Source organism: Mesoplodon bidens (genome assembly GCF_964165515.1).
Source record: "Mesoplodon bidens genome assembly, chromosome: 10".
Lineage (NCBI taxonomy): Eukaryota > Metazoa > Chordata > Mammalia > Artiodactyla > Ziphiidae > Mesoplodon > Mesoplodon bidens.
In genome coordinates, this window is record NC_138172.1 from 24,894,740 (window position 1) to 24,915,549 (window position 20,810).

At 41.7% G+C, this 20,810-nt stretch overlaps 1 protein-coding gene across 13 annotated transcripts in view; it reads left to right on the forward strand.

Annotated features, from left to right (window-relative positions):
* Window positions 1-20,810, forward strand: part of MAGI1 (membrane associated guanylate kinase, WW and PDZ domain containing 1) — a 626,907-nt gene that overhangs the window by 584,693 nt on the left and 21,404 nt on the right. For 6 of the 13 annotated variants that reach the window (XM_081246536.1, XM_081246528.1, XM_081246537.1 and 3 more), the window contains 5 exons: window positions 5,538-5,754; window positions 9,611-9,694; window positions 12,574-12,665; window positions 14,621-14,813; window positions 17,697-17,990. In XM_081246536.1, coding sequence (XP_081102662.1) covers window positions 5,538-5,754; window positions 9,611-9,694; window positions 12,574-12,665; window positions 14,621-14,813; window positions 17,697-17,990 — 880 coding nt within the window. Of the gene's footprint in view, window positions 1-5,537; window positions 5,755-9,610; window positions 9,695-12,573; window positions 12,666-14,620; window positions 14,814-17,696; window positions 17,995-20,810 lie in introns of all 13 variants that reach the window. The other 7 variants (XM_081246525.1, XM_081246531.1, XM_081246533.1 and 4 more) reach the window with 2 other exon arrangements.

The window sequence follows — 20,810 nt, forward strand, 5'->3', positions numbered from 1 at the left end:
GACAAAAAGAAGGACCATCCTCTGCTTTGGCTTGTATTTGAGACTGATTTTCGCGCAACCTTTAATGACATTGGCCTGATACCTCATCAGCACTTGTAGTTTTTCCTGTTGTCCATGTAAATCGCTGCAGTGGCCTTCAGTCTTGGCAGATACATGAACTGTAAATAATTTTGCCTTAAAAATGGATTGATTTGTTGGGCTTCCCTGGTGGCACAGTGGTTGAGAGTCCGCCTGCCGATGCAGGGGACGTGGGTTCGTGCCCCGGTCTGGGAAGATCCCACATGCCGCGGAGCAGCTGGGCCCGTGAGCCATGGCTGCTGAGCCTGCGCGTCCGGAGCCTGTGCTCCGCAACTGGAGAGGCCACAACAGTGAGAGGCCCGCATACCGGAAAAAAAAAAAAAAGGATTGATTTGTCATTTTTAAGCCACATGAATTCTTTTCATTGTTTAAGCTAAGTGCTGTCTGTATTCATTTGCTCTTCGGAGCATGTATTTTCAGCTCACTTTATAAGTACCTCCATTTTGAAATCATTCTGTGAAATACTAATGAGCTGACTTTTTTCCCCATTTCCATTTATAAAATCCATTGCATCTTCCCAATTTCTCTGGCCTGTCAGTAATAAGGAAATCATTTGTTTTAGGAAGGTTGGTGCAGTTTTGTTTTAAATGGTCTGATGACACAAGTTCACAGCCAGATGTGGCCAAGGATTTCTGTGGAGTTTTCAAAATTGAAATCGTTTCGTTTTTCCTAATTGGCCCTGATTTGATACTCAGAAGTAAAAATCTTGCTTCAAAAATATCCACATAGTGACAACAGCTAGTGTTGGAGATATTCAACTCAATATATGGTCCTCCTTTCCAAGCGTTTATTCAAGCTGGAGATCTGGAGGTGGATATTTGTGTTTCTGAGAACTCCTCCTCCCTCCCCGTTCCCCCTTCCCCCTTTCCCCTTCCCCTTTCCCCCTTCCCCCTTCCCTTTCCCCCTTCCCCCTTCCCCCTTCCCCTTTCCCCCTTCCCCCTTCCCTTTCCCCCTTCCCCCTTCCCCCTTCCCCCTTCTCCCTTCTCTTCCTCCTCCTCTCCCCCATGCAGCCTTTCAGCAATGCCTATCAAATCTGGCACCAAAATATGTTTTGACTTTACTTGTCCCTCCCCCTTGTCACAGCTTTTCCCCTTGTATAAGCCACCCCGGGTCCCTCACCTGGTCTGCACAGTAGCCTCCTGACTGGCTCTCTGCTTTTACTCCCACCCACATCAACCTGTTCTCCAGACGGTAGCCAGACCAAACTTTCTGGAAATAAGTTGGCTCCTGGCACATCCCTGCTTTAAATTCACTAATGGATTCCTCCTCCCCAGAACTAAGAGTGAAACCCAAACTCCTTAAAGTAGCCCACAAGGCCCTTGCATTATTTGGTCTCCAAGTTCCTCTCAAGCCACGCCACCCACTGCTGTGCCACACTAGCTACCTCTCTGCTCTCCAAACAGGCAAGCTCACTTTTGCTTTGCAGACTTAGCACATGCTGCTTCCATTAATGGAATGTTCTTCCAGAGGCTTCTCCTTACTACTTACCTTGCAGGACACTGCAGTGTGTTGTCATCAGTCTGTCATGATTATTTGATTAATATTCCATCTCCACACATACACACACACACACACACACACACCTAGATACATAGGTATAAATTCTCAGGTACTATCTCTTTCTTACTTACACATTGTATTTTTCAGAATCTGGCTCATAGCAGGTGATCAGTATGTATTTATTGGATGAGGGAATAAATGTATTGCAGGTTACTTAAGAGGGGCTATTCTGGATGTTCTATCATTGATGGATTGTGCCATCCATGTTCTTAGCATGCATAGAATTACTTTAATAGACTTGAAAGTGTATCTTTATTAATGCTTATTTGAGGGCCAGTTTCTCACCTAGAAAAATGAGGTGAGAGACAATCACATTTGGTGCAAGTCAGATCCTGTGTTCAGAAGTGAATTTGTCCTCATGGCCCAAGTCTTCTGGGAGGGAACCCAGACTGCTGAAAAGGCATACAAGGTGACTTTAGTTTGAGAGCTATATAAACATGGCTTTTCTCCTGGACAGTTCTGGACCCTAACCAAATAAAAGATAATGTCATATCTAATTAACATGTTCTCAGAAAATAAAAAGGCATATTTTGAACTTTTCTACACACACAGAACATAGCTTCAAAAAGCTTAGGTGCCAAGATACTAAATACAGAATGCATTTTCAAATTAAGTCATTTTCATAATTGAACTTGAGAGGAAACATAAAGCAAGGTTAAATCTTATCAGGGAAAAATCCAAAAAGCTTCCAGATGCTCATGTGTTTAGTCCGTGAGGGTGGGTTAGAATATGCCATTTAGTGATAGGTTAGCGATGGCCTAGTTTTTAGAGCATATTCTCAGGATGCTGCTGTGCTTTCATTTTCCAAATTTAGGAGCAAAGTTTAGATGGCATTCAAAGGGGATGCAGAGGCGCAGTTTGATGGAGAGGCAGTTTTGTAGACTCTGTCCAGACTGTATCTGTCATTTTGTGATAAATTGAACCTAAATGCGTCCTTTATGGGGAAGGTGAGAAAAGGTGATAAAAGTTTTTAAACAGCCCAAGCCATTTCTGGTAAACTTCATTTGCACCCTCTGGTTATGGTAAAGCTGTCTCTTCATTTAAACTTGAGATTTCCAGGTCCTCTGTGTCAGATTTGTTACACTGGGACAGCCATCGAAGGGTCTTGGAAACCCCTGAGGTGACATACAGAATCTGTGTGCATGCATTTGTGGGCGTGTCTGTAAAAGCATGTGTGCATTTGCTGCTGGAGAAAGGTCCAGACTCTCTCAGGGGGACAGGGTTGCCGGAAAGGTATTTTTCTCCTGTTCAGGAAGAGGCAGTGTTTGGAAGAGGTTACATTTCAAGAGGTTACCGAGTATCCCCAGGAAAGGAAGAAGAAGAAGATTGTGAGGTTTCCCTCAGGTAATCCCGCAGTGCGGCTCACAGGGTCCTGGTGAGGCTTTGTGAAGAGGAACCTCTACACGAGGGAGACTGGAGCTTCCACGGTCAGAGACTGACTCTAACCATGAAATGAACTTAGTGTCAATGGACCGACCCCACATCTAGCATTTGCTACTCATCTGAAAAACCAGGCGAGGGTGGTCATTTGAAGAGAGGGATGAAACTCTCATGGTTAATCCAGAGGTCCTTCATCTATTGAATTATTTGCTTTCACTTTTAAAATATCTTCTTCCTGCCCTTCCAAGAGGAGAGTGGACACACAGCACGACCAAAGTGTAAAAAATAGAAAGTAACAGTCCCATTAATTCTCCTTACCGAGGTTCATTTCTAAATGAAAACAGCTTTACATTTGGTCTTGATTATAAAAAACATTCTCTGTACATTATAAAAATAAGAAGTAGGCAGTACAGGAAAGTATAAGAGGGGGAAACCCCACCCAGAACCCATCTTTTTTTCTCTTTGTGCTGAGGTGTGTACACTACACATGCTTGTTTATAATGGAGACCCTTACCAAGACCGCGGTGAAGAGGAAAACAAATTCTCACGCTCCTGCAAAAGGGAATGGGGATTGTATCCTTTGTTAATGTTTTTCTGACTCTGAAAATCTTCAGCATGTCCCCAAGGGAAGCAAGAAGGCAGGTTTTGACCTTCTTAGGGAATAGAAAGGAGATAGCTGGCCCTGAGAGCCGAATTCACTTTGAGGAGGACCCTGTTGGAAGTTGGCAGAACCAGGTTCTGTCCCAAGTCTTCGGAATGTGGATCCATCCAAGTCTGAATGGAGCCCTTGATCCTCAAAAGGGAACGATGGTGACGTGGGGTAATGGTGATAGTTGTCCCTGTCCAAACATCGGTGTGTTTTCCTGACCTCTTCACCCAGAGTATGTTGTCCCCTTGAGTCTGAGTGAATTAAGCCCCTCATATAGGTGGTTCCCAAGACCTCTTTGCTAGTTTAGAATATGGTCCTCCCACAGGCACATCAAGTATAATTTTATACGTTTCTCCCACAGGCACATCAAGTATAATTTTAAAGGGTCTATCTTACCTTCATGAAATACATGCCCAATTTTTGACTTTGAATCCTTGCTAAAACCTATCTTCAGATCTGTGATCTGAACAGTCAAGGGAAAATCAAGTTTTTGTCCTCCTTGGCCTGACTTCAATGCTTATTTCAAAGCAAGGGCTGGAAGGGAAAGAGTAGAGGGACCTGAGAAGTAAATGAACGGGACCTTGGAAATTTCCACGGAGATGTGAATGGAAGATGGAGGCTACCCGGGGGAGAGAATAAGGAAGAACGGTGTGATAGGACTGATTGCAAGACTGAGGGCAAGATTTTGACATGATAAAGAACTTGAGGGAACTGGAATGTCTAGGTCAGAGATCTTATATACTACTCAAAAATCATAAGCTATACAGGATCTATCTATAAGACAGGCCGGAGATGCCCCTTTACAGTGCTCTGAAGCAGTTAAGTGTAGTGACATGGCGTCTGTTGTGTGAGAGGACTCCAGGATTTTTCTTTTGAATAGGGGCAAGTAAACACCTGGGCTTACCACATCTTTCATTGGAGAAAATAAGAGCTGAAATTATTTTATTTCCCATGCAGTATTTTTCCTCCCACTAGATTTTGCTGTTGATTCAGTGGCCCTTCCAACAAAGAGCATCTCCTAAAATGGGAAGGGTCTTTAGCTGAGCAGAATTTAAGGAGCAGGAACCTACTTATTCTACTGAAATTGAAATGAAATTCTTTGCCTTTGACTACTACTCGGAGTTTGGACAATTGCAAATCTAAGAAGGCTGACCCCTGGAGGTCAACCCATATATAAAGTTGGATCTTGGTTTTCAACCAGCAGTAGTATCAAGAGATCAAGAGGTGTAATGCGATGTCTGCAGAATTGATTCGCTAAGAATTATGAAAGCTCTTCAGATAATAGTTTTTTATATACTTGTAAGTACAAGTGCACACATAATGCTAGGCATGATTTTTTAAAGATCTGATCCATGTTTCTTACAGGCTAGCAGGACTGATGGTAAATCCTTAGCAAGAAGTTGGGTATTTTACTACTGAAAAAGGGAAAATGTGGAGTCCCAAGGAGCATTTTTAGCCCTGATCGTATTTCTTCTGGATATTCTAGCTTTCCGTTTAAACCACGCATGGTATTCTGTGTCACATGTTTGGTTTAAAAATGAAGATGTTAAAACGAGTACATTTCATAATAAGTGAGCCCAGTGACTTAGCTGAGAACCTGTGATGAAAATTGGATTTGTTTTCTGCTCCAGCCCTGAAAGCAGTATGGTTTACCATGATGTCCTTCTGTCTGGTCCACCCCTCTATCTGTCTGCCAGTCCCCAGGGGATTTACCTGCATTCAGCATGAGCCGAAGGTGGAAGCCAAAATGTTGTTGATAAATTTATGTATGTGTGTGCAGAAGTGCTGAACAAAAACAAGCTGATGGAAAACACCCACTCCGGGAACCAATAATAATCTCTTCTTGCCCCTCTCACTTGCTTCCTTTCAGCAACCACTGGAAAGAAAAGACAGCCAGAATAGCTCCCAGCACAGCGCTGCCAGCCACCGAAGCCTGCACACAGCCTCTCCCAGCCACGGCACACAGGTGCTACCCGAGTTCCCACCCGCCGAGGCCCCGGCTCCAGATCAGACTGACGGCTCTGGGCAGAAAAAACCAGATCCTTTTAAAATCTGGGCCCAGTCCAGGAGCATGTATGAAAACCGACGTGAGTAGCACCCTGGCTCCTGTCTTCCCTGGACTCCGCCGCAGGGCTCCAACTCTCTTTTTGAGGCTTGTTGAGAATAGATTGTCAGGGTGTGAACAGGAGAGAGGTGAATCCAGGTGAGAGGGGACAGCATCTCAGAGCAGTGGTAGAATCTGCTGGATAGTCACCGAGGCCCCGTTACGTCTTCTGTTTGGGCAGGTGGGGTAGTCACGGATGGTCATCAGATGAAGGGCCTGGGTAAAATGGATTTATTTTTCCTCTCCGTTAAAAGAAGTGGCCGGAAAAAAAAACAGAAAAGAGAAGTGGCCGGTAAGCGCTGCTGCTTCATTAATTCTTCCCTACATGGAGACGGCGGCGTCCTCTGAGCTCCTGTCCTGTGAAACAGCTCTGATATACAATAGAACATAAATACGATTGGTTTGGATTGCAGGAGTAATGAGAAGAAATTAAATGCTTTCTTAGTGGTCTCGGGTTTTAAGAATACTGGCCATTGTTTTTTAAACGTTATCAGTCTTTCTAAACATTCCCCTTAAAAAGAAAAAAAAAAGTAGTGAGTGGTTTGTGCTTTAATCATTTATACTGTGGTTAAGTATGTTCCTTTAGCTTCACCTTTTTGAAAAATACGAACTAGTGATGTCATACATAATACCTTTTGGGCTGTTATAAACCGAGTAATCCCTTCACATTTAATGTTTTACTTTTTATTATGAAATGATTTCCAAAAACTATTCACTGTAAACAGTATTCACGTATCTTACTGTTACCAAAGTTCCTAAAATGCTTTCATCTTAGGGGATACAAATAGGCCACTTTTGTTTGTTTGTGTGTTTGTTTTGGCTGTTGCTCTTACTGACCTTTTCTTCTGAGTATGATCGGTTGGGATGAAGCATCTATGAAGAACATGCACTTCACTTTCCCTTTTTTGGCATAGGATAGGAGAGAATGATTAATGAGGGAGGAGGCTGGGTTTGCTGAAGGGTCAGATTAAAACTGGAAGAGAGAAGAGAAACATTCTGCGTTTCCTCTTGGTCCCCAGCCCCCTCAGCACAGGTTTCATTTGGAGCCACAGCTGTAGTTCTCTTAGCAAAGCCCCATGGAGGGCTGAGGTATAGGGGGGGAGTGGGGGAGGGGAGGGACACTGCAGCCACCCACACACCCCCTTGGACTTGGCTGTGAAGCATTTTACTTGCTGGCTGGAGCCACTCCTCTGTGACCCAAACCAAACAGGGGAGTGAGAGCAGCATCCGTGCCTGAGAAGGAAAGTGGCCCACGGTGCTGGGTGCAAGTGAGCACTTAGGAGGCACGAGGCATGACTGGAATCTTGGTGATGATCAAGTTTTAGAAGTCACCGAGGGCTCCCTCTGTGCTTTTCCTCTTCAAGGAAGAGAAATCATTGCCTTCTTACTACCATAGTGTGTGGAATTAAGTAGGCTGTTTTGACTAAGGCTTCACTATGCTGGCAAAAGCCTGATAACTTGAGAAGGGATTTATTTAGTCCCTCGACTAGAAAGACCCCTGAGTACACCTCACTCCGGGCCAGAGGAAATGAAGTTCCATTTGGAACATCCCTTGTAAGCAGTAGTTGCTAAGCATGAACCTGGCGTCTGTTCTCACTGTGTCTTCTCACTAATTGGAATGATTTCATGGAAGAAATGTTTCCCAAAGAGGAATATTTTCACATTTCTCTTTAATCATGCAGGTCCTTCGATCAATGGCCCAACTTCAGTTGATGTGGAGATAACTGCTTTGTTGACTATGCCCCTGCTTTTCTCAGTAGAGTACACATTTATGACTGAGTTTCCCATGTATGAATCTTTTTGCGATAAAGTGAATCGGGTTCTGAAGTGCTGGTGCGGGCCTCATGGATTGACAGACAATTCTAATGCACCCAAAGAATAGGAGGCTCTAGCTCAGATGCCATTTTTACCTTGATGGAAGCAGTATTTCCTCAGAATTTGGTATTTAATCCATTTTTTAAAAAAGTCTTCACCAGAAAAAAAATAAGAAAAAGATGTAATTCTGCGACAGCCAGCTGCTTTAAGCATTGAATGAGAGGCAGACTGAAATATTTGTAATGGTGCCAGTTTAGGCCTTAACTTTCTTGAACATCTAAGGAATAGGATCTAGCAGCACAAATGAGAATCAGGTTTTTTGCTGATTAGAGGTTCCATAATTGAGTGATTGTAGCAACCTAACTGATGTTAAAATTCACATAGATTTCTTCCTCACCACTAGACCAGGATAATGATGAGACTTTTCCCTCCATGATAATTATTCAGTATCTGTCACAGATTTTCTTTTTTTCACAGTACCTATGAATGAACCTACGTCAATCTTGTTTTTTAATCAGTATTTGGCTTTATCCCAGATCAGTTTCTGCCATTCCCTTAGGCTGTTTTTTTATCTTGTCTTTTGGAAAAAAATGAAAAAGTAAAGCATGTAGCCTCATTAGATGTGATTCCCTGCCCCTCTCCCCAAGACATATTAAAATGAGCAAAGTACTCCAGGAAAAAAAAACAAGAAAATTAAAGTCAGCAGTAGCATCTTAATTGTGCCCTTAATTTATCCCCCTTTTTTTGGGAAGATATATTTTCCTCATATTTCGTTTTATTGTAAAGGACAATGTGAAGATTCTTAACAAAGTCTCTGATCCAGTTCCTTCACATGGTCTGAATACCGTGCAAAATATAGCATTCTTGATACGGCCATCTGTCAAAACAGCAGTGTCCAGTTGAATCAATCTGAATTACAGATGTGTTAATAACTCCCTCTGAAGAGCTTAAGTGTTCAATTAAGAACATGCATGGGTGGTGGTGGTGGGATGAACTGGGAGATTGGGATTGACATATACACTAATATGTATAAAATAGATAACTAATAAGAACCTCCTGTATTAAAAAAACAATAAAATTTAAATTAAAAAACCCCGGGATTTATTAAAAAAAAAAGAGAGAGAGAAAGAGCATGCCTGGAAGTCCTTTAAAAGCCATGTTGCCTGTTTGTATTTTCTCTAGATAACATGCCAGTTGTGTACATCTTTTAAAAATGGCATCGATGCAATCTTATTTATAAGTGATCAGGAAGATCAGCTAGTACCCACTAGTGTTTACTGTGAAACAAAATCTAAAGCTTGCAGTTCAAACTTTGCCCGTTCACAAAAGAGTTGGGAAAGAAAAATGACAAAGCTGTCATTTTAACCAGCGTACACCTGTCCCTCGAGAGAGACATGCTTAATGATCTGGAATTGGTGTACAGCTCCTTTATCATAGTTTAAGGAGCTTGGGTGTATGTCTAGATTTTAAGAGCTATTATGACAGTTCTTGTTTGTGTATTTGTTCAGCTCTTGGCCAGATCTGATGATTTGTGTCACTAAACAAAAGACTGTTTCGGTTGAACTGCCCTAGAATTCATCTGAACAGGTTTTAGCCCAAGAATTAATCCCACCAGGAACTTGATACTATTTTAAATAAACACAGTAATGTGGCAGTGACAAAAGTATGCTTAAATTTTTTCAGAAGGAAATAAGGGGTTAGACAAATCTCAAGTTCATGACGTGATTCAAACAAGGTCATAAGAGAATGGGTACTTCAGGGTATAATGAAATAGGAAGAGTCTAAGATGGTAAAGGTAGTTCTGTGAAATTCTCAACGGTACAGTTGTAAATTCTAGCTTTTTGACAAGAAAGGTACCGTGGGAAAAAAAAGAATCAAACCATAGTCTTATAAAATCCACAGCAGCCTTGACCTTTACTGTGAAAGCTTAACTGCACGTTCCTTATCAATCAAAACTAAATTAAAATGAACTAAGAGAAAGCACATACATTCAGCTTTGCAAAATTGTGACATTACTATTCCAGCTATGTCACCTTCGCCTGCATCGGGATTGAGCAAGGGTGAAAGAGACAAAGAAATCAATTCCACGAATTTTGGAGAATGTCAGAGTAAGGATCTGCTGAAAACTTTCATTTCTCCATTATTACTCATTCTGTTTGATGTTCCCATTGGTCTAGGGGGCTAGAAAGAAACTCAGAAAAAGGAGGGAAGAAAGAGGGATGCCATGAACAGAAGTGTTTGGGGTGTTTTTATTGACCAAGGCTAGAGCAAAGACAAGATGAAATTAAAAGTGATGGGCATGTTTTAACCAAGTCTGCAAATGTGTTGTGTCTGTAGTAATAGAGACGCCAGGAGGGTTCTCTGCAAACATAGTGATTCCATTTTTTCTAATTATCAAAGGAAGTCTTTTGACTGCTTTGTTGGGTCATTGGTGGAATTACCAAAGGAAATGAGCTGCTCTGATTGTCCCCTGTACCAGGGCTTAGAATTGAAGAGAACTGGATGAGATTTTCTTAGCTCTTCTTGATTTAGTCTCAAACAAAAGGGAGGGGGCGATAGTAATATCAGAAAGATGGCTCTACCCTGCCGCCTCCTGAAAACTTAATTCTAATAAAATCTGCCTGAAATAAGGAAGAGAACAAAAAATGGTTTGGGGGAATAGTTTAGAAATTTTAGTGCCCTTGCTAAGAAGGGACAGCAGAGGACAAAGAAGAGAAAAATCATTCTATAATTCTCTAATATGTTTCAGTACTGATCGATCACCAAAGTTAGATATTTGGAACATGGCATTTGGTTCGTAGAAGAATATAATTGTCAAGATGCCCAAGTTCAAGGACCAAAAGACTTTCTTTGTAACACATCTGTGTTTGTGTGTGTTTTCCTGAAAGGCTCATCATTGGCATCTTCTACATCCTTGGTGTCTGTCATTGGGCATCTTCGTTTTCAATAGGAAGCTTTTTAAATAAATTTGCTGTCTGTTTATTAATTCTCAGAGGAATAAATTTTTTTCCAGTGGACTGAACTGTATGATAAGCCTAAGTCTGTTGGCCATAATTGCCCATCCCATGGTGGCTTACTCCTAAATGAGCAATAAAAGGCAGAAACTTGCTACATTTGGTGACACTGTAGGATGGGCAGGTGTTCGTGTGTTAAATGATGCTGCAGAAAAAATTGGTCTGAGCTGGAGGTCTCTGCAGAGGTCTTTTCCTTGTTCACAGAAGGGCTCAGCAGATTTCAAGCAGACTCTGCCAAGAACCTAGTGCTGGCTGGAAAGCACCCATGGTCTGTTTTGGTAATAATCCTCCTGCTTGAGTGAACCAAAGACGGAGACTCAACCTGATTTAATTCGTTGTTTTAATGGGGCTCTTGAAACAATAGCTAGCTACTCAGACAGAAAGAAAATACTGTTACCTTTAGCCAGCTACTCAAACAGAAAGAAAATATTGTTACCTTAGCATGCTGAAGAAAATACCATTCTCGAATTGTGTCCCGTGCTGTGTCCCGTGCTGTAGCCTAACTCCATATACCATGGCATCTTACAGCTTAGCCTCAGCAATTATAATAAAAAAGCATTGGATAAGAAGCTCCCTTGAAAGCATGACATTAAGATAGCTCAAGCACGAATATTCGATTCAGACTTCTCCAACTGGTGCTTACCTGTTTATTTAGTTTCTTCTCTCTCGGCATACATTTTAAGCTCATGGGTGAGTCCCGAAAAAGGGACATCTCTCACCAGCTTGAAGTCTAAACAACCACCTTCTTCTTCCCTATTCCACTGTACAAAATCAGAGAAGATGGGAATTAAATTCTCAGTATATACACACTCCTTCAGCCCCAAAGCCAAGGAATTAAAAAAAACAAATTCTGCAGAACAGTACTTGAAAGTCTCCTTTAGGATTCATGGCCACTAAATTATATATTTTTTTCTTTAAATAAAAGATTTGTCATTTTACACACTGTAAAACATACTACTTAAACACTGAAATATTAAGTAAGAAATAGAGGTAACCCTTTTTTTATTACTTTAGTTAAGTAACGGAGTGGTATATAGGACAATCTCATGTACAGTAAGCATGTTCTTAAGGAAAATACTTTTCTTTAAAAAAAAATGAGACTTTCATTTGAAAGCCCTGGACTGTTACTGAATTTTAAAAGTAAAATATCAAGCTGTTAGATAATAAATGAATACTTATAGTGGTGAAATATTATAGGCAAATACTGGAATAAAGCACTTATTTTAGTGATGAATTATGGTTCATAGATATAGGACAATTTTGTTCTCACCAGTGATCTTAAGGATATAGAAGGCTGACTACTTTTTCATAATAGCAATGAAATCATAGTAAATTTTGTAAATTTGGAAATATTAGGATGTTTGAGAGTAACTCTTTTGGCAAAAATGATCTAACAGATCATATTATTGGCATTGCTAGTTTTGATTATTTTAAGGGAAAAAATAAGTGATTTTCTTTTTTTTAATTGAGAACACTTTTTACCTCAAGCTGTTTTCTTTCATCTTCTAGTTGATAACATCAGGCACTTAACAGGTCTTCTAAATCCTCGGAGCCAACCTCTACTTCAGAGGTCACTCTGACAGCATGAGCTCCTTCCTCAGACATGGACACCCACTTTGTGATGCAGAGCCTGATGATTTTAATATATTTAATTCCCCTTGCAGCAATACCCAGGAGAGTGGTGAGTGCTGACTGCAGCCTTCATCAGGGATAATGGCTTGATTAGGAATTATCAAACAGTGATTAGTCCTTTGAAAAAAATCTTAAGGCTCAATGACTATTCCTACCATTTACTTTCGCCCGGTGTCCTCTGTTATTACACCTGTCCAGATTATTTTGTTTGCTTGTGTGTATTGGAACGCTGTCGTCTGCTCAAACACCATCAGTATCGGTCCTGTTAACTGTGTTCGACTTAGGGCTCTGATTCCTTTTATCAGAGAAATAATCTCTCTCTCCTTCATCCCTCTCTGCAGTTCCAGATTATCAAGAACAGGACATCTTCCTCTGGAGAAAAGAGACTGGATTTGGATTTAGGATTCTGGGTGGCAATGAACCAGGGGAACCTGTGAGTCTTTTGTCTCCCCGCCCCTTGCCCCCCATCTCACCCTACCCCGCACCGCCCCATGCAGTTTTCTAAGACTTCAATGCAAATTGGCAGCAGTGACAAATCACCAAGATTTGAGTCCTGCCAGGTGCACCCCTGTTTCATATTTTTTAAAAAAATTGATTGGAGTATAGTTGATTTACAATGTTGTATTAATTTCTGCTGTACAGCAAAGTAATTCAGTTATATATAAATACAATTATATATATATATATATATATATATATATATATATATATATATATATATATATTCCCTGACTGTTTCATCTTAAGCACTGGGGGTTATTCTTTGGATTTTGTGAGCTCTTTCTGTCTTGAGGAAGAAGGGACTAGATCCTTTCTAAAAAGGGTGTGTTCGTGTTTGTGGAAAGCGGCAGCTGCAGCGTCTGGAGCTCCCCATCAGAGAAAAGGGAACCGAAAAGCAAAATAGGAATAGACATCAACTGGGAATACAGTGGCCTGATCCTTCTGGCCAATTCTGTTAAATCTGCCAGCAGGTAGTTGGCTTTGTATATTGAGTAGCTAGGACAGAGAGCACTTGAACAAGGCACTATGAAAGGTTAGAGAAAGTAGGACCACGCTCTTTACAAAATTAGAGAAAGAATCCTGAACAAGGATCAGGAGACATTTAACCTCTCCAGGCCTCATCTTTCGAATAAATTGAGGAGAACATCACAGGATTCTTTTGAAGGGGGAAAAGAGAACTAAAGATAAGTATTGTTCATTTCCTCATCACAGTAAAAATAGCTGTTACTTCTTGAGTGCTTACTATGTGCCAGGTGCTATGCTAAAGGCTTCTAACACCCATTCTTCTCATGTATCCATCAAATCTATGAATCTATCCCCATTTTTCAAATCATGAAATAAAGACACAGAAGGGTTAATGAGCCTGCCTGGCATCGCAGAGTTAGTAAATGGAGGGACTGGAAAGGGTGTGATTCCAGAGTCCCTGTTCTTAAGCACTCTTCTGTCCACGTTCTTTGTAAATGATAGATGCCATGTAAAGCTCGCTGTAGCATCATTATCTAGAGAGAAGGCAAGAAAGGCACAAATATTTTAGCTAAAGTTCAGTGAATGGTTAGTATAACAACAGCAAGACACTAAATATAAAGACCTGCTCTGCAGGCAGGTGCTATAGACTATGAAAATAAGGATGCCCAACCAGACTTTGCTTGATTCATCCCTTCATTTAACAGCATTTATCATGCATACCCTTTTTGCTAGGCACATGCTGACCTTTAAAGCAAAGTTGTATTACTGTTATAATTAGTAGAGTTTTCTGAACAGAGGCCTCTTAGGTGGATAGAAAAGGGGAAAAAGTTTTGCCAGTGGAGTAAAATGATTTATTTTTGCAAAGGGGAAAAAACAATGAGTCAGCAAACCACAGATAAATGTCAAGGTACTAAACGAGAAAAAGTTATTTTTTCCATTTAAGAATTATTGTACCACCTAGCACAGCACCTGGTACCCAGTGGGCACTCAGTAAGGGTTTGTGGCATGGATGCAGACAGGAATGAATGAATTGAATTGTTCTCAGAGATTGTGAAGGCCGTCGTTTTACAGGCAAACCTCATTTTATTGTGCTTTACAGATATTACATTTTTTTACAAATTGAAGTTTGATGGCAGCCCTACATTGTCAGATGATGGTTAGCATTTTTTAACAATAAAGTATTTTTTAAATTAAGGTATGCACTTTTTTTTAGACATAATGCTATTGCATACTTAAGAGTACAGTATAGTGTAAGCATAACTTTTATGTGCACTGGGAAACCAAAAAATTCATGGCACTTGTTTTGTGGTGACATTAGCTTTATTGCGGTGGTCTGGAACCAAACCTGCAATATCCCCGAGGTGTGCCTGTAATAGCAAACCAAAAGGTCAGTGTTTCATCCATCATCCAATTACTCAACAGATTTATATCGGTCACATCGTACCACTGGGTGCTGCTGATACAGACGGCCGCCTGAGGTCTGGGGATGAATTAATCTGTGTGGATGGGACACCGGTCATTGGCAAATCACACCAGCTTGTGGTCCAGCTTATGCAACAAGCCGCCAAGCAAGGCCATGTCAATCTCACAGTGCGGCGTAAAGTGGTGTTTGCGGGTATGTTTTTCATTCATCCCTTTAGACAGCGCCTTGTCACTTTATGCACAGAAGAGGCCCCTTTCCTGTGTCCGTCTCCTCAAGCATGTATTTTAGCAAATGTTTATAAATGTGATTGAGCTCAGAATTTCCAGATGGAACCCTGCAAAACCACCGTCACTCAGAAGCACTTTCATGTGCCCTCCGTACATGTTCAGCAAAGGCTTTTAGAAGAAGCCTAGTTGAATATATATGTTACCTCCCTCCATCCCCTTTCTAAACAGAACTTAGTCATTCTCTTCACTTGATGAGAATTCTCAACAAAAGAGGTTAGGAGAATTGTAGCTTCAAATTAAGAGAGCAAAAAATTAGGTTTGCACTGCCAAATAAGCTCATAAAAAAGCTGCTCTGTTGTTGACAGTCATATGTATTAAACTATTTTAATTTTTACATTTTTCTCTATAAGCAAGTTGTAGAGCTGGCCAGTTCTAGGTCATGTTTGAGTCCTTCCTCCTGCAACTCAAATTCGTATACATCCTTCCAGGCCCAACTCAAAGATAAGCTTATCTGTAAAACCCTCAGAAATTCCCTCCTTCCTCCAGCTGTCTGCTGAGTTTAGCCTTCCCTTCTTGCTATCCTTGGGCACCGTGGTTCACTTCGGTATCAGAATCTGCCATTTTGAGGCAGTATTGGGTAAGTGTCTGCCCTTCCCATTCATTCACCATCTTTGCCTGCAGCCCCTGCCTCCAGGGATTCAAGACAGAACCCAGAATGCAGAAGAGGCACATGCCATGTGGTATCAGTTGAATTACTGAAGCAGGATGACGTGAAGTATTAGGAATTCTCCATAGCTGTAATACTAGTGAAACACCTGTTTATCAGATAAAATCAGCTGGCATCTTGTTTTAAAAACAAACAAGCAAAAAAACTCATAGGGACTTCCCTGGCAGTCCACTGGTTGAGACTCCTCTCTTCCATTGCAGGCGACATGGGTTCGATCCCTGGTCGGGGAACTAAGATCCCACATGCCTCCTGGCACGGCCAAAAAAAAAAAAAAAAAAAAAAAAAAACACCTCATAGAGCTCATTTAAATGGTATATAATTAATTACAAAAGAATTAAGATATCAGATTCCAGTGTGAGAGCCCTACCGGTTGCAGCCATGAAAAGAGTGTTAATCACTTATGTCCCTAGAGCTCATTTATGGCCTCAGGATCTTAACGTCGTATTCCATGCAACCAGTAGCAGCAATCAGAAATGGCTTTTGAGATGAGATGAAAACTTTCTGACTTCACTGGTCCAAATAAAAATAGTAGAGCAATGTGATTTTTGTTTGTTTCCGATTTATTTTTTAGATCTTAAATATTGGGGGTTTTAAGCTCTGGGTTAAAGGCATGTTAAATCTTTGAAAAGACATAAGGCTAAGTGAAATAAGCCAGTCACAAAAGGACAAATATTATATGCTTCCACTTCCATGAGGTACCTAGAGTAGTCAGGTCATAGAGACAGAATGTCGAATGCTGGCTGTACCAGGGGCTGAGGAGGGGAGAGTGATTAGTTAGTGTTTAATGGGTACAGAATTTCAGTTCTGGAAAATGAAAGAGTTCTGGAGATGGATGGTGGGGATGGCTGCACAACAGCGTTTCTGTGCTTAATGCTACTGAACTGTACACCTAAAATGGTTAAAATAATAAGTTTCATGTTCTGTATATTTTACTACAATAAAAATGAAATCTGTGAAAGGAGATGCTTTGGGGAATAAATTTAGTAGTCCTATCCAAAACCTGAACACATATTTTGCTTTTGGCATGAAATCTAAGTCGGTCCCGCCTACTACGGTGGCTATTTAGGAGTGCTTTACCCTGTCACTTGAGAAAGCAATAAAACTGAAATTTGATAAAACGAATTCTGAGGGAGGCTAATGTATCCAGTTGTGTGATCAGAGGAGATCATTGACATCTGGAAGCGAGGAAGAGAAGCTAAGTATACCTCTGACAGGTGTTGTCAGGAATCCCACAGCGGGGAAATCTTAATGGTACTGTCAGCTTACCATGTCTCCGGTGATGGAAAAAGCAAAACAAAACTGTTTGCAAATCTGAGCAGAATGTGACTTGAGGGTAATGACAGTATGAGTGCAGTGAAGGGCGTGTCTCTGAGGCAGAAGTGGTGGTCACCCTTGCTGTGGGCCACACCTATACTTCCTTCAATGGGTCGTTTTTGTTTGTTTGTTTCATTGAAGTCCAGTTGCTGTACAATATTATGTAAGTTACAGGTGTACAATGCCGTGATTCACAGTTTTTAAAGGTTGTACTCCATTTATAGTTATTATAAAATATTGGCTATATTCTAGTGTCATACAATCTATCCTTATAGCTTATTTTATACCTAATAATTTGTACCTCTTAATCCCCTACCCCTATATTGCCCCACCCCCCATCTTCTCCCCATCGGTAATCTCTAGTTTGTTCTCTATATCTGTGAGCCTGCTTCTTTTTTGTTCTATACACTAGTTGGTTGTATTTTTTAGATTCCACATAGAAGTGACCTCATACAGCGTTTGTCTTTCTTTGTCTGACTCATTTCACTCCTCATAATGTCCAGGGGTTGTTTTTTGATTTGTGAACCAGGAAATATTTCAGAGTGGGCCCATCTTGCTGCAAATTTGAGTCTGTATGCAGATGTTGAGATACAGTGTGCTGTAAATGATACAGAATTGGGGTGTCCCCTTTGGCGTTTTTCCATGAGCCGTTTTCAATTCCTGTATCTCAGTTCTGTGAGGCCAGCTGCTGTCATAGCTGTCACTCTCTTGATTTCATTGCCGAGTCTCGGGGGAAGGAGGAAGGGGTGGCAGGCAGGGCAGGTTTCTCGCAAAGGCGGGTAACTGAGAGGTGCATCTCCTGCACAGCCTCCAAAACAGAGAACGAGGTGCCCTCGCCAGCCTCCTCCCATCACAGTAGCAACCAGCCGGCCTCACTGACCGAGGAGAAGCGCACTCCGCAGGGCAGCCAGAACTCCCTGAACACGGTGAGCTCCGGCAGCGGCAGCACCAGCGGCATTGGCAGTGGCGGCGGCGGCGGCAGCGGCGTGGTGAGCACCGTGGTCCAGCCCTACGACGTGGAGATCCGGCGCGGGGAGAACGAGGGCTTCGGCTTCGTCATTGTGTCGTCGGTGAGCAGGCCTGAGGCAGGGACGACATTCGGTGAGTGCGGTCACTTCTCCGCAGTGTTTCCTGGGATGCCCGGGACTGTTCTATGGCAAGTAAAAGACAGCCAAAATCTCATTAACAGAAATGCTTTTCCTGCTTTCCGCTTCAGATAATGAAAGTCTTGATTGAGGATGGAGTTATTGGGTGGCTTTTCCCCTCCTGAAGGCCGGGATTTTTTGTTTTTAACCCTTCAGCTTCCATTCTGATTGCGTGTTCACAGGCAGACCATTTCACGCATAGGTGAAATTTGCAAAGCAGACCCTTGACAGGATAGAGTGTGAGAAATTCTTGCTAAAGAAAGCCGTTTGCAAGGTTCTGAGCAGGATATCAATCATAGCAGTTGCCTCAGAAGGTCTGAGTGGGTTTTTTTGTTTTGTTTTTGTTTTTTAATGAATTTATTTATTTATTTTTGGCTACGTTGGGTCTTCGTTGCTACGCGCGACTTTCTCTAGTTGCGGCGAGCGGGGGCCACTCTTCGTTGCGGTGCGCGGGCTTCTCATTGCCGTGGCTTCTCTTATTGCGGAGCACGGGCTCTAGGCGTGCCGGTTTCAGTAGTTGTGGAGAGCTGGCTTCAGTAGTTGTGGCGCACGGGCTTAGTTGCTCTGCGGCATGTGGGATCTTCCCGGACCAGGGCTCGAACCGGTGTTCCCCGCATTGGCAGGCGGATTCTTAACCACTGTGCCCCCAGGGAAGTCCCGGTGTCGGAGTTTTAATTTAAAAGAAGCATATGGTTGTAGAAATAAAAGCCTGGGGAAAAAAACAGGTGTAAGGAGTAAAAATATATATGAAATGCCCCTTTATCTTGTCCTTTCTCTACTCTATCCCCGTCTGAAATTTTAAAATTTTAATTTAAAATAATATGTTTACTGTTGCCTGGTTAAGAATCTAATTAAAATCTGAGTTCAGAGCCGTTTGTCTTCACTGCCCTTGAATTCTAGCAGGGATGATCGTCCTGTCTCATCCAGATGTTGGGGGTTTCAGCAGAGTATGGAGAAACATGGTTGTCACCCTCTCAGAAGGTTAACTCTCTGCTGGGTGCAATAGCTGAGACAAATAGGAAGCCAGGTGATTCCAGGAACTAGGAATCTATGAATCTGTTTCCTATTAGGATGGATTATAAGTATGTACTCCAAAACTGATCACCTTCTTCATTAAATAAAACATCATTTGTTATTTTCCCCAAGCACGTTTGTTAATTAATCTGAAATATGATGGGAGACAGGGAAGGGCTGTGCAGGCTTTGAAATGTACTTCACCTCTGTTTCCAAATGACTTACTCACAAGGAGTCTGAGGACCCGTGGCCCAGGTCGTTTGTTGGCTAACATCAGCTAGGGGCTCCCTCCCGTTAGCTTTCTGCTCTGGTACGACTCCATTTGCCTCCATTTAGTCTTGGTACATTGTTTCCTGCTAAAGCCATTTCCCGCTAAGGTGCGTTCATTAGGAGACAGTTTGTTAAGCCAGTTCCATGCATGTGTGGCTGCCGAAACAAACACCCGTTACTAACAGTGCTTCTGTGAGCTCCATTAATAACATTATCACAGCATGTCACGGGGGGTGGGTGACTTGACCTCAAGGCAAGGTTGTTTTTTGGTTTGTTTTTCAATTAGTTTTGGAGACTTCTCTGCTTAATTTAAAAATAAAAAGAAAGGCGGGGGGAAAAGAAATCTCAAGTTATTTTCTTTAGATCTACACTTTGTCCCCATGTACCCTGTGATGTTCTCAGGATTTCAGAGTTCTCAGTTTCCCTTTCTAGAATGAAATAGCAGATATGTCTGTGTTATTTAACGAATATTGAATGACTTCACCCACAGTTTGGTCTTTGATTGCTTTCCTCTGGCTCTTACAATGAACAAATTAAACTTTCCCTAATACCTTGCATGAGACTTCTGAGCTATGCAGAGCTTTCCTCCCACCTGCTGTATGATACCTTTCCCATGGGACTTGTCCTTGGAGATGGGCTAAATTTAATCAAAACCTTGAATTTGAGTATGGAGGCTTTCCACCACACCTGCTTGTTGCTTGTTCCAGAAGACTGTTTAACTACCTTTTGAAAAATTCTTTGACCTTGACCTTACATCCCGTGATACAGACTCAGGCAAATATGCTGAAATGCAAAGGAATTGTAGCTCATTTTCCCACACATTTTATCCTTAAGCTCTAAATTAGGATGGAAGAGTCCTCTCAGTTAGTTTCAACATCTTCCATGTTAGTTTTGTCACCTTTTCCCACAGTGGCTCAAGTATACAACTGTCTTTACAGTCCCCAGAAAGACAAACTCTCAGAATCAGTGAATATGCCTAAGAAAGTTTGAAACTCAGTATACGATTATCTGGAAACCCTGTGTCTGGCATCAAAGCCAATTTTCCACCTCTCTTTAAAAGTTACCAACGCTGTCGGTTGTGACATGAAATGCCTCAGAGCACACAGTAAACCTTCTTCAAATGCACTTTTCCTGGTTTTTCCTATCGTAGCTGTGTAGTAACTGATCAGGACAAAGGAAATGATTAAAGGAAAAGGGTTGAGGAATGATTTGAACCTAGCTTTGGTTCACTGTCCTCAGCCTGAGTATGTACTAGATTTTCTTATTCCTCTGAGGGGATTTTTATGAGGAACAAGAGGATTTCAGAGCTAATGAGCCATTTGGGCCCTTCTCTGAAAGCACATGAGAGAGGCTGATTGAGCAAAGGTCATAAAAGGAAAAATATGTGTCAAGGTTGGGTGCTTTCTTGGCTCATCTCATATATGCCCTTTTGCTAAACCTTTCATCATTCCAGATAGAAGGCAGAAAGTCTAAGTGTTTGTCTATTAGGCAT